Here is a 12,830-nt window from a genome sequence, read left to right on the forward strand (position 1 = left end):
ACAACGTGCACTCAAATTTAAACGACCTGTCGTTCTGTTCGATACCGCACCGAAATAAAAAAAAATGACTCTAAAATTTGGCGTTTCTTTACAATGGATATTGCTATCCTAGCCAGTTTGTGTCGTCCGCACCGGCATTTGTTTTATACTTAATATTTTTTTTAAATTGATTATTATTTCAGTCAATTACCAATTGTGTAGGAATTTGGTTGTTGAATTTTGTAAAAAAGTAAACCAACTTATTTAGGAAAATTTATTTTTAAACTACGATATTTATCTAGTAAACATTTTAAATACTGGTACTGTAGAAATTTTAAGAAAAGTAGGTTAAATTTATGTATTTTGCATTGCAAGCAGACTGGGCTAGGATACATCATTTTCGATGTTACAGGTTTCTCGTTTACTATTCGAAGAAATATAGAAATAAATGATATTTTGAAAAATTCTGTAAACAAAAATGACTATGATAAAAAGGACGAAATTGTTTATATAGATAACCTATCTGCTTCAATCAGGCTTTCAAATTGGGCTGGGCAAGAATCATTGAGCGGTTCTTTAATAATGCTTAAATATTTATTTGTATGCATTCGGTGTTTGGTATTGTAATATCAAGGAGCTTTGCCCCGTCTCTTTTGACCCTCTGTTTATCAACATATCTATTTACGAGTAAGCTTCTTCATATCATATATTAGAAATCTCATGCGTCAAACAAACGTAGCTATAAGTGGCAAACAAATTTAATAAGGCTTAATACTATTATATAAGCTTTTTCTTACCTGAATCTTCGCTGGTTTTTCATCTGTTGCCTACTCAGTAAAAGTTTTATGATGATGCAGTTACTACAGTAGTACAGTTGTTTTAATATGAGCAGTGTGCGTTATCTGAAGCGTCTGAGCGCAGATGCTTCAAATAATGCTATTCGGAATCAAAATCCCGTGCAACGCGATATGTATATAGCGTGCTGTTCTCTATGCTCTATGGTCACTACACTGCTGTGTGACTTCTATTTTTAAAGGAAAGCATTTTAATTAAACGTGTGGATTGTGGCAGGTAGAGATTGGATAGGACAGTACATACAGAGCCTGTAAATGTGGAGCACAAAAGATCAGCTGCTATATTAAAGAACTCATACGTTCAGAAAACACCAGTAAGATTGGCTCGATTAAGTAGCTATGCCTCAATAGAAAACAGTGCTATTAACGTCCAATGCCGGTACTAATCGTTGAATATGCATTGAATGTAAAATATTTTTTTTAATTCATACTGACAGGTTTACTGTCCACGTATTGAGCCGCTATCATTATGCTCATTCTTTTGATTGTGTTAACCTACGGGTTGTGGCAAAATCTATTGAAAACGGATCCATGTCATGTGTTAAAAATAAAAGATGTAACAATGAAGCTTGTTGAGCTTCGTAGGTATCGAACATTTAAAGATCGGATTTCTTCGCGTTTTCTATCACGTCCAATTCGCACAAACGAGTGAATTGTTATTTCTATCATGCTTAAGCTCGTCCAAAATATTAGAAAAAAACACGTTGTTCCTGTATCAGCTGTTGTATAAATCTCATTTGTTAGAAGCAACGCTGTCAAAGCAATAGCCTGCTTTACATTAACGCGTTACCGTTGTTCTTACGGAATCTCATTCATTTAATTGTATCGCGGAACCGATAAAAATATCTGGGATTTATTATAGTGCTCAGTACTCGTAATAAGCATACCCACTCAGTTACCATTCGTTGAGCAGTTTGCTGCACTACCCACGTTTGCGCAAATATTACTATGGACTCTTGAAAGAATGACATCGCAGCGTTCACTGTACAGTTTGCTATTAACACCGTGTTTTTTTTTTCTTTATTGAAACATATTGTAGGCGATCAATGTATACATACAGTGCTGGAGAGGGAGAGACGGATCGTACAAACGTATTTCTGATGCTCTTAAAAGTGCGTACCCAATGAGCAGTATCAGAAATTGAAAATTACGCGACGCACAGTCAATCTGATAATAAGCATCCTTTTTATAGCCTTTAATGTCTACAAACAAAGTTAATACGCTCAACACAACGCATATAGCATACACCTCTAGTTTAATTTATGTGGTGAATCTATAATAAGATTTGAAAGAGCGCCAAAACAATTTAATCATATAATTGTATGTATAGGCAGATACTATATTTAGTTTCCCTTTTGATCATCCAACTTGGCACCTCATCCGGAACAACGTTCTAAAATATAGCATTCGGCCTAGATTTGCGCGATATAATTTCATTCCTATTTGCAAAAAGTAAGTATAATTGTTCAGAAAAAAAAAGGCTTTTATCAACGATTGAATAGAAACACTAACATAAAAATCCTTTATAGCAAGCTGTCGCTAGAAAGCAATTGTAGTATCGCCGTTTCAGCATTGTTTGCACCGGGAACAATTTCTCTCCGAAGGATAGTCGAGTAGAGGAATCATTCGTCGATTCGAATTTTATGCCTTGCGTTGATTGACGGCTATTTCTACCGTGGCAGATGTTTTGTGCTTTCACAATTTTCAACAGCAGCATTAATAACTGCCTGTGTCTGTTCTTCCGTGCGAGATCGCTTGCCACTTGATAAACTGTATGGACAAATACTTGCTAAGTGCGGCAGCTGTGTCAGTGGTGAGCTTTTATATAGCAGCGAGATTTCACAAGAAAAATAGGGTGGTAAGTGTGATGGCAGTGTACTGTATTTACTGTAATGATATACTATGCATTTAAACTGTTGCTTTCGGGTGGTGTTTTTCGAACAAACGAGTTTTACTAGAAACGACGTTTTTCAATGTACCTGGAACAATCCTTAACCAATACGCCATTACCCGTTGATGGCGAGAAGTAGCCAAAAAAGAAAGCCTATAATATAGAGCGAACTGATGCGCTATCTATTGGTATATTAATAAAATAATGATTCGGTCTAATTCGATCGCATAGTTAGACACATAGGGAAATAATCGAAATAAACAATGTCTTCTAATGAGAACGTGTTACCGGTTGAAGTTGAAACAAAAAAATGGCACGATTAAATACTTTTATCGATTTATGTACGAGTTAAAACCCCTGCTTTTGAACGAACAGACCACGTTACCAACCAGTTTACCAACAATGCCCACAGCATGTCCCATTAAGCTGCTGTTTCTTTATTTAGCCGGTAATTGAACCAATTAGTAACCAGCATTTCGCTTGTTATGTTCTTATTTATCGTTGGATTACAGAAAATGGCCGCCCGCCAAGTGGTCAACGATCTCATAGCAAAGAACGCGCTTGTAGTCTTTTCAAAGACGACCTGTCCATATTGTCAGATGGTTTATTCGATCCTCGTTTCTGACATAAAAGTAAGCGCAATATTGAGCCGCCATATTTCATCAACATGCCGAAAGTGTTTAGAAAGATGATTTTCATTTTTTTTTCGCTAGAAATATTTATGAATAAATTTGTCGTATGGTCGTCATGTCAGAAACTAGCTAACAATAGTGGTGAAAAAAGTGGAAAATGAAAAAATACTCAATTATTTTACATATCGTTGAAGTGAGGTAATTTCGTCCATAAAAATTAATATAGCTAGTACATTCTGCATACAAATTTGCTATTTCTGTCAGATTATACATTGTTGTATTTTTTTTTAAATAATAATTGATGATATTGGATATATAATTGAGCCATTATTCTATACATTTTAGGCTGAGGCAAGGTTCGTCCAGCTGGATAAGCGTAAGGATGGACCGTTAATTCAAGACGTACTTCAGGTGAGAAGACCCTGGACTTTCCTTCTAATGACGCTTCTTATATAAAATACTTCATCTGTTTGTAGGACTGTGGCCCACCAGGCGGAATATACTATAACGATCGGAGTGTAATGAACGCAACGCAGAAAAAGAGGGACCCTTTAGTCACGTCAAAATGTTTTTCTTACTTCGTCGATAAGGAAACATTTAGAAATTGAATGATCTACCATTGAACGAAGAGTAGTCCTAAATGACCTAATGATATACCATTTTTCTGGCATAGGTTTATTTTACGTACAACTCTACGCCTAGTCGAATACATAGCTCATCTCGACAGTAATTTTTGGGATTATAAGGTTCATAAAAATCTCCATTGAACTTATGCCTTAATTGTGCCTAAATATATAGTACTAACAATTTATTTTAAAATATTGAATGTTTTGCAATCACTAGGAGATGACCGGTAGTCGCAGCGTGCCGAAGGTCTTCGTCCGAGGATCATTTATTGGCACTGGTGATGATACTCGTGCACTCTACGAGAACGGGAAGCTTGTTGGCATTCTGGCGAAGGCCGGTGTTAAAATGGCTCAAGAATCAAAATTATAATGCTAATAAGTAATATGCCATCGTATGGTTGTTTGCACTGAAAGCTTCAATCAATAATGGTTACAAAATGAGACATATTTGGTGAATAGTTTTTAGATACTAGGCTTATAGGTCGAGTGTACGTTCGTATTTATATCAAGGACAACTAATATACTTACAATGATATTTGTACAAGGATAACTAGAAGTAGTATTGACGGCTATTTAAATTGGCAATCTAGAGGCAGATTAAGGATGACTTATATAAAAGATACCATTGTTATTACTAATAGATATGTTTTCTAACATGTGCATGTATTTACGGTTTGGTATCCACTTCTTCTTGATATAGCTTGAGAAGTTTTTTTTAAAATTTAAATACTTTCTTAACTACAATAAATCCAATCCATTCTTAAAGATTTGTACTCGCAAGTTCGTGTTTAGCTCGCTGGTCCTGCAGACGGCAGTATGATCATAAGGCCACACCTGATAATATTCTTTGTTTAGCTTAATAGCCACTTAATTCATGTGTGTCATCATTTTGCGTATTGAAAGGTAATTTGAGGATTGATTTGAGGATTTTGAAGGGTAAAAATAGTGTTAGATTTGAAACGAAGTAGTTTTCTTTTTGACCGTAAAAAGATTTTGAACGCTATAATAGTTATATCTTGATTTTTTAAACGTCTGCAAAATAGCTATACAGGCGATTGCGCAGTTGTGATCCTAGAGAGTATCCTGTGTTATGTTTAGGTGGGCCTAAGATACTAATTTTATAGACATTAATTTATGGTTTCGCTATCACTTAAGACTCATGAGATGGCACTGCTCGGCTAAAATCTCTAAATAGGCGAGATTATTTATAATATGACAAATGACGAGTGAATTTATTCGTTATTTGTCGAATTACGCTAAAATAGCGCTATGTTTGCGTAGACCCAATGTAGGTATTATATATGTAACACCTAATGTATTTTATTCATGTGCGTAACACCACGACTAAATGCAGAAAAAAAGACGTGTTTAATAACCTAGTAAGCGAGGTTAAGGGTCGACCCAATTCGGATCAAAACCTGGATAGATGGACTTTAAAGGTCTTATGTGACGCAATAATGTGCGTGAACGGAACCTACCACATTGTACCTCTGGTTTTGGTATTAGGTATTATTTGATTTCCAGCGTGAAACGAAATGTGCTTATATCCTATATTAAATCTGAAGATCCTATCACTCATTGAAATCAATAGAAAAAGTAATTCGGATTTCTTTATCACGGAAAAACCAATGGACTACAGGATTATGAATAGGTCTATTGTTAAAAAAATTCTATTGAACTAGTAGCATAGCCGACAGATACCCCCATCAAGCTCCTCTTAGGCGCATTGCTTTCCAGTGATAAATTGTCACTAAAAACCAGTATAGATACTTGAAGATGCCTGTAGTTAATAGAGTGCCCTCCTCGTTGTCTTAAACCTTGCTTATTGTATGGCGGATATATTTCCTAACGAAGAAAGAAAAATTTGTGACATAAGTTTCTCCATTGGCACATGCCGCAGAGCACCCCGATTGGGTTAAGAAAGATTATGTCGTTGATTGCAACATAAGAATCTATAGATCTGATGTCTTCGTGTTGATTCTTACTAAATTTTTCCGTTTTCTTGGTGTTCTGGAAGGTCGGGTTTGCTTCCATTGTCATTGAGCTGGAAGAAATTCGAAATCTGGACTTCCCCGTCAGAAAACGAGTACGTTAAATTGTTGTAAAGCGGAGTTGGGCGTCATTACTGCTATGCTGCACTATGTTTGATGCTGTATATCGGTATCGTTGTTTAACGACATCACTCCTTTTACATTATTGGGTCAGCTACTTGGGTTCTATTTTATCATTTTTACAGCATTAAAAACGTTTTTTTTTCTTTTTATTTCATTACATTTTGAATGCTTTATCAATTTTTCTTTTCGGTTTATTATCTCGTAGACGGAGCCAACAGTCAGTCGTCAAATTTACCTGTTGAAAGCGTTAGTGACTCACCAATGTGATCAAGAACGGCGCGACCAGAGGTCCAGCGATAGGCAATATTATCGGTGTTAAGAATGAGAAGATTGAATTCTCCATTTCGGCTCGGATACGAGTTCGCGCAAACCGACTGTTAAATCGCTATTTTTAGCGGGCGTAAAAGCAGAATATGTCGTGAAGATGCTAACGAGGTTATGCATGCTATAATCATTTTAACCAGAAATATATAGAGCTAGTAAATTTAATAAAGGCCGAAGGCAGAAGAATCTAACCTAACCTATTAGACCACACCGCAGGGTTGTTGCTACGGTAGCACAGTGTCTAAGATGACCCGGGGAATTGCTGAAAACGCTTGATAATGTTCGTGATGAGGTACGAGACAGGTTGTATATGTGTTTTTTGGGAAGCCGAGACATTTCGAAACGATTAAGCGCGAGATTGACTTCACTATACACAAAATAGCTGGGCTGATGTGTGATTATTCTGAGGATATCGTTTATATTCGCCATGGAGTCGAATTATCTTGTTTCGATTATATGAATCACATGACCCCAACGTTCTATCTTCGCAAACTAAAGACGTGTCCGGCTGCGTCAAAAAATATGAAAAATACTGTTTTTTTTTTTGGAGTAGAGAGATTCGCTTACAAATACGACACAGTTGACTTGTTCACGAGTCGGTTACATCGTTACGGTACCTCAATGCTTAGAAATATAATGGCTTTCATTTCAACGATGTTCATTGCTTTACGGCTAACACATTATTATGAATATTATAGTGAATTGAGAAGCTCGTTAAATCGCAACGAGGGTCTGCGGAATGTAGTTAGAACTATGAGCTGGTTTGGATGAGGCATTACTAAAAAAAGCAAAGTTCAGCAAAAAAATTAAAAGTTTACCAGGTAAATTCCATTACTCCGATTTCGGAGTACAGTATTGTCTTGGTACGATTTTTTCAAGGCAGAGAAATACTATATGATAATAATATAATTAAAATATAATACAAAGTCGTGTACTTGAAAATGCTCAATGTTAAGCTCAGAATGTGATGCATACACCTTTTTTTTTTTACAAGTACTATCCATGTTGTTTGTCCATCTGAATCCATATGTTTATGATCCAGTTAGTTTCGAACGTTATCGGATTAAAGAAGGTACTGCTATTTATTATGTACAGGCGGTCTATCCTGCAAGTGTAATTTTTTGTCGGTTATGTTCGGTCGTTTTTTTTACGTTTTTATTTGTTATCAGCACCAAACAAGTCAGTTTGAATAGTGTGAATAGTAACAGTAACGTGGTACCCAAAAACGTATTGCTCTAAGTAAAGATCTTCTACTGATTAGCAATAGCTATCAGCATTCAATACGATAAAGTCGAAAACGCTATATTCGCATAGGTATACTTCCCGATTTTCCAGCTCCAGCTTTATAAAATCGCAAGCAATCTCCTTGATTTGTATAGAGGACATTTCCTAATCGTCTCGGATCGAGCAGCCTAGATAATCGCTGGCCGCTGCTATCAGCAAGCGAGCCCGTTTTTGGCAAGCCCAATGAATTTTGACGTTTTAAAAACTTTAAACCAATAGCTTTTATATGGGATGCCTTGAATACGTGAATTAGTGGCCATTATACAATATAACCTATTTATTAGACTTATAATTGCAACCCAACAAAGCCCGTCGGAACCAAGTCCCACCGTGAACCCTCAGTTCCATACTCGGCCCAGATAAAATAGGTTTTGGCCTAGTGGTGTTCAGTTGCACGTAAACTGCGCTGCTTAAGTACACTTAAATTAAAAGTAAATAAAAAAAATTAAAAAAAAAAGTGAATTGATCCAAAGAGATGGCCGGTGAAATGGAAGAAAGTTTCAATTCTCGTTTAACATAGTAACCTGATCTAAATCCACAAATACTTTTTCCTATTAGCCCACAAGTTCAATGGCTACAGTTCGAACAATAATGGAGCTAGTGATTATTATGCGGAAGCTATTTATTAACATTAGAAATTATGTTTGATGAAGGGAGAAGGTTAGCCAAAGGGACTGGGTGTGCTGACGTTCATGATGTCATTGCATCGTTGTCGTTTGTTTTGCAAGTTTTCATAAAAATCAAATGTATTCTCACCATGAAGAACAACTGGTAGTCAACGTTTGACGCAAAACTCTTTCGATCTTGTACCAATCAATGTCCGTATTATTCCTATCGTAAAGACAAAGTATTCTAGAAAATGGAAGATGAAAGTAATTGTAATAGGAGCAAATCGTTTATAGAAAACAGAATGCAACTGGGTTAAATTACGTATTTAGAAGAAGGCGAGTGTTAGGAAGGATAGCAGAGCCGCTTCTGATTGAGATTTTCTCTATGCACACTATAAAGATGTGCATGGCATCAAATCTTAACGCCTTGACTAGAGATAGAATTTCACCGAAAGTTTCAGTTATGAAGGATGAGGTGGTTTTCTCAACGTGATTATTTATTCGGTACTGAGCCCTCAATGATGAATACTTGGGAAGCGAAGTTGGAACATTTTCGGGGCTCTAGAAAATCAAATGTTTTTGGTATTATCGTTTAAACATTGAAATGTTCATATGTTTTGAAATTGTTTCAAGCATGTTTTGACCAAATCGCTGCTCTGTAGCATTTTATCTGGCGATGTCAAGCAACACTAACATAAGATATAACAGATTTTACATGTCGCACTCCAAGGCAATAAGACTAGTTAACCTTTCCGGATATATTTAAATGTTTTCACTTAATGATGGTAAAACTACCAACTAAAATTGCAGCGAAAGTGAAGACACTTACAGATAATGACGTCTGGCTGCAGGTCAAACAGGAAAAGTATCACCAAAAATGTATGAAGACATTATTTTGCTATAAATTAGGGTCTATAAGATGAGATTAGCTCTCGACTTGCTTTGCATTACGGTTTATACTACAGCGAAAATCAAAGTTTGTGGTCCGCCTGTAAGAGTGAAACCTGCTAAAAATATATGTACCGCGGCTTACCACTGTATTTTTTTTTAAACTTCATCACTTTCTTTAAAATACATGAAAAAAAAACTATTTTAAATGACCCCTTAAAATCAGGCTGTATCTACTGTAAGCTTTACCTAGTAAATAAATACATTGAAGCATATCGTATGACGGGGAAATAATAAATAACATTTATTTAAACAAGAAACAACGTAATTACTGTTATCATTATTAACTCTACTTGCACAATTTCATTCACGGGTATCATTTTGCACTCGACCGAATACTCACTCGTTTTCGCTCTGAACTGGCCATCCCCAATGCCCTCCCACACCCCGATCACAAAAAAGAATCGCTAACAAAAAAGAAAAAAATACAAAATGGTCAGCGGGATCTGAGCTTGTTCCGTCTTGTTCATTTACTAATTCCGATGTATTTCGGCATTTCAACGTATTTCTAGTTGGTCGAATGTCTACACAGAGAAACCCCCCTTTCAAGTGGCTTCTGTTGCCAATGTGGTAACATTAATCATACCTTCATCGTTCTGACGCGGTCTGCAATTTTCGATATCGCGATAGTTTTGACGATAATGACTCATCATCAGGAAGATTAATAAACGATCACCCTGTATTACGTCGATACTAATAAATAGTACTAGGTATTATTAAGTAGAAAAATTATGAACATTCATCATCATCGTAGATTTAATAAATAGCAAAGTTTACTCGACCAATCTCCGTTTGGCGGTTTTTGCAGTGCAGCGGGTCCTTTTCGACACAATGCGATAAGCCCACAACGGTGATCTTGCGATTGCTTCGAAAACTTAGTATCACTCCAGCTACAAGGCTAAGTCTTAAAGAACTTAGCCGTGGCCGAAATTGACGATTGCACCATTATACATCACCGTAGCATAACGTACTGCACATTACGGATGTCTGTTTGATCAATTTCCAGAAATGTGTCATGTATCAGGCCTGATGTTTAGCTGGTAATCGTTTCTTAGGACTTCTACTGGCTGTGGGCATCTTCTGGCTTTACAACACGAACAAAACATCAATGGATTTCGGCCGGAGGGTCTAAGCTCTCATATAGTATAGTGTCCCCTTACGTGCGCCGTTCTTATTGATGTATATGGGTAACAATTACGCTTTGTCCGATGCTGCCGAGTGAAATACAATTTGCTTCAAGAGTGGAGCCAAGTGCTTGGTTGATTCCATTTGTACGTCGTTGGACACTTCAGTTTTACATTATGTAGTCGCGATGTATGCTGCAAATGGGACTAACCACAAAGTTGATTCTTGAAAATTACTTGTAATATTACAGTGTAATTATCATTAAGATTATTATTACCTGTTAAATTGATTATTTATTAAATTTTGTGCATATTTGCAAAATAACAGAGCACAGCTCCATAAACCTTGGTTGGGCCAAACAACGGGTCATTTGAAGCCTTCAGCTCTGTGCTGCGGAGTATATTAATTTCCACGCTCGTTATCACCGTTTCATCAACGGCATCTCTCATTGTTTTATTTCTTCGATGTTTAGACGATTTGTTTGACAGTTCAAGCTTTTTGGTCCTGCTTCAAAATGCTCCCATTATTAACGCATCTTGTTTCTCTCTCTTTCTCCCATTTTCTGTTATAAAGTTATAATCTAACCTGCAGAACCTAAACTATCCTATGACTAGATCGTATATACAACCACGGCAGTGGGTTACGCACAGTACATGGGTATTTCAACGTATAGTACAGTTACGTGTTTAGGTAGCATTTTTGTATTTGTAAAATTGTCTAAAATGTTGTCTCCATCGCCTTCTCTGCATCTCCAAGTCGTTCGGCGAGCTGCCGTTTGTTACGGGACTCATAGGGTTACCATAACAGGCATGTCCCGACCGCTATCGGAAAAGGTCTGCGAATCCATATTTTAGATATCTGTTACTTTTCCTCTCCTGATACAGTGGCGGATTACAGTTCTGCACGGTTGTGTGATCTGAAAGTCAATATTGCCGTGCTGAAATTTGCTATGTGAGTTGAATTTGTTTTCCCCAGTTCTTTTCCCTCCGATTATCAGTGTAGAACTCATTGCTGGTTCTTAAAATATACTAGAGCGTATTTTGTACCGTTTCAATGAAATCAAACCTAATATAAAATCCCATTTTTTAACTTATTCATTTTTTAATACAAATATAGATTAAAAAGAACTCACAGTAGGGAGTAATTTAGAGTACCATTACAATCTTTTTACACGCGATTCAAGTGATGTGCGCGTAATTTTTATATATTCCGCTGCAATAATTTTCCGCGCGCATTACATCCAATTAGTGTCCCGGTAGTTTTAGTATGAGGGGAACCCCCAACGCGAACCGGCTCCTTTTATAGCTATGCATTTTATCGTTGTTGTTACTGCTGCTGCTGTTGTTGTTGTAAATATTTGTTAGTCTCTTGGTTGTCACATTATCATTTTATATTAGTTTTTATGACTGCTACCTATTGTTATTATTGTTGTCAGCATCATCATCATCAAATCACCCGTTTTTCTAGCTAGGGAGATTTTTTTTTAAAAAAAAATTTTGTTGTTCGTAGCCTTTATTTTTTTCTGTCGTTCTGTCTTGCGGTCGATTTTCGCTTCTCTCCGCTAGATGAATTTGTTGTATGAAAAGATATCGTTTGTTGAGAATGAGGCGCCGTCCCCCGTGTCGATCGAAGCAGTTTCTGTCATTTATCACAATTGCTACCGGCTCTAACCAGTCCGCACTTAATCGTGCGGGTTGTATTCTCGACCACTAACAACGTGAAAACATGTAGAAGACGCGCTACCGGTAAGTCAAGGGTAGGCCAGATGCAGGGCAGTGAAGTCAGTTACTTAGTTCGATCGGAGGCGTCCACGATGAGATGAAATTGTCACTGAACTCCATTATCATTGTCCGCTCTCCAGGATCACCCAACCTGCCATAAGGTTCACTAGAAGCCCCTCCTTAGCTGCTATAGTGGCGTACTCTCATAGCTTTTCCGAGACTGAAATTCAAAAAAGGGCAAACATACAGCGCAAAAATAGACTATGTTCGCGTCAGTGTTGTACGCAAGTGCTTCTAAACTGTAGTTGAAAGGTGTTGAACTCAGCTGAGTGAAGGTTAGGCGTTACGCTATCTATTACCAGGCGCCTCCAGATACCTTAGCTAGAGTTATGCATTTCTTAACGAAGGCTGAAACCCCTCAGCGCTAATGTACGCCTGAGCAAGACCTACTCATGTGATGGTATACTGGAGCCGTTTGGTTTATTGGCATATACTCTAAAAGTCTAACTCCTACTAGGTGTAAAGCTTGACACAGACGACCAATCCAAAGTATTAAGTAGAAGTCAATCAATCGTTTAGAAAAATGGTCAGATTTTGAATACGTCAGTCAAAAAATTCCGAAAAAAGGTCCGAAAAAATTCGCATCGACATCAATGTGTCAGTTGATGGCTGTGTGGATGCAGACCCCGGATAGCTTTTGGAACAGAATCGTTTTGTTCCTTGA

General features: G+C 37.1%; 2 protein-coding genes across 9 annotated transcripts in view; one reads left to right on the top strand and one right to left on the bottom strand.

The window, feature by feature from the left end:
• The first annotated feature begins 760 nt into the window (after positions 1-760).
• On the top strand, positions 761-4,749 carry LOC111262245 (uncharacterized). 2 transcript variants are annotated; one of them, XM_022836349.2, is made up of 5 exons: positions 761-1,945; positions 2,404-2,691; positions 3,237-3,356; positions 3,702-3,767; positions 4,200-4,749. In XM_022836349.2, the coding sequence occupies exons 2-5, from the start codon at positions 2,608-2,610 to the stop codon at positions 4,350-4,352; spliced, it is 423 nt and encodes a 140-aa protein (XP_022692084.1). In that variant the 5' UTR covers positions 761-1,945; positions 2,404-2,607; the 3' UTR covers positions 4,353-4,749. The 2 variants fall into 2 exon arrangements, with proteins under 2 accessions (XP_022692084.1, XP_086825130.1); XM_086969004.1 differs by lacking the exon at positions 761-1,945 and having other exon boundaries at positions 2,302-2,691.
• A 4,726-nt stretch (positions 4,750-9,475) lies between these two features.
• Positions 9,476-12,830, bottom strand: part of mol (dual oxidase maturation factor 1 mol) — a 107,512-nt gene continuing 104,157 nt past the window's right edge. For all 7 annotated transcript variants that reach the window (XM_022836358.2, XM_022836356.2, XM_022836357.2 and 4 more), the window contains one exon: positions 9,476-12,326. In XM_022836358.2, coding sequence (XP_022692093.1) covers positions 12,310-12,326 — 17 coding nt within the window. In that variant the 3' untranslated portion in view covers positions 9,476-12,309. The remainder of the gene's footprint in view (positions 12,327-12,830) is intronic.

This window comes from Varroa jacobsoni, unplaced genomic scaffold (assembly GCF_002532875.2).
Source record: "Varroa jacobsoni isolate VJ856 unplaced genomic scaffold, vjacob_1.0 scaffold_641, whole genome shotgun sequence".
NCBI classification, from domain to species: domain Eukaryota; kingdom Metazoa; phylum Arthropoda; class Arachnida; order Mesostigmata; family Varroidae; genus Varroa; species Varroa jacobsoni.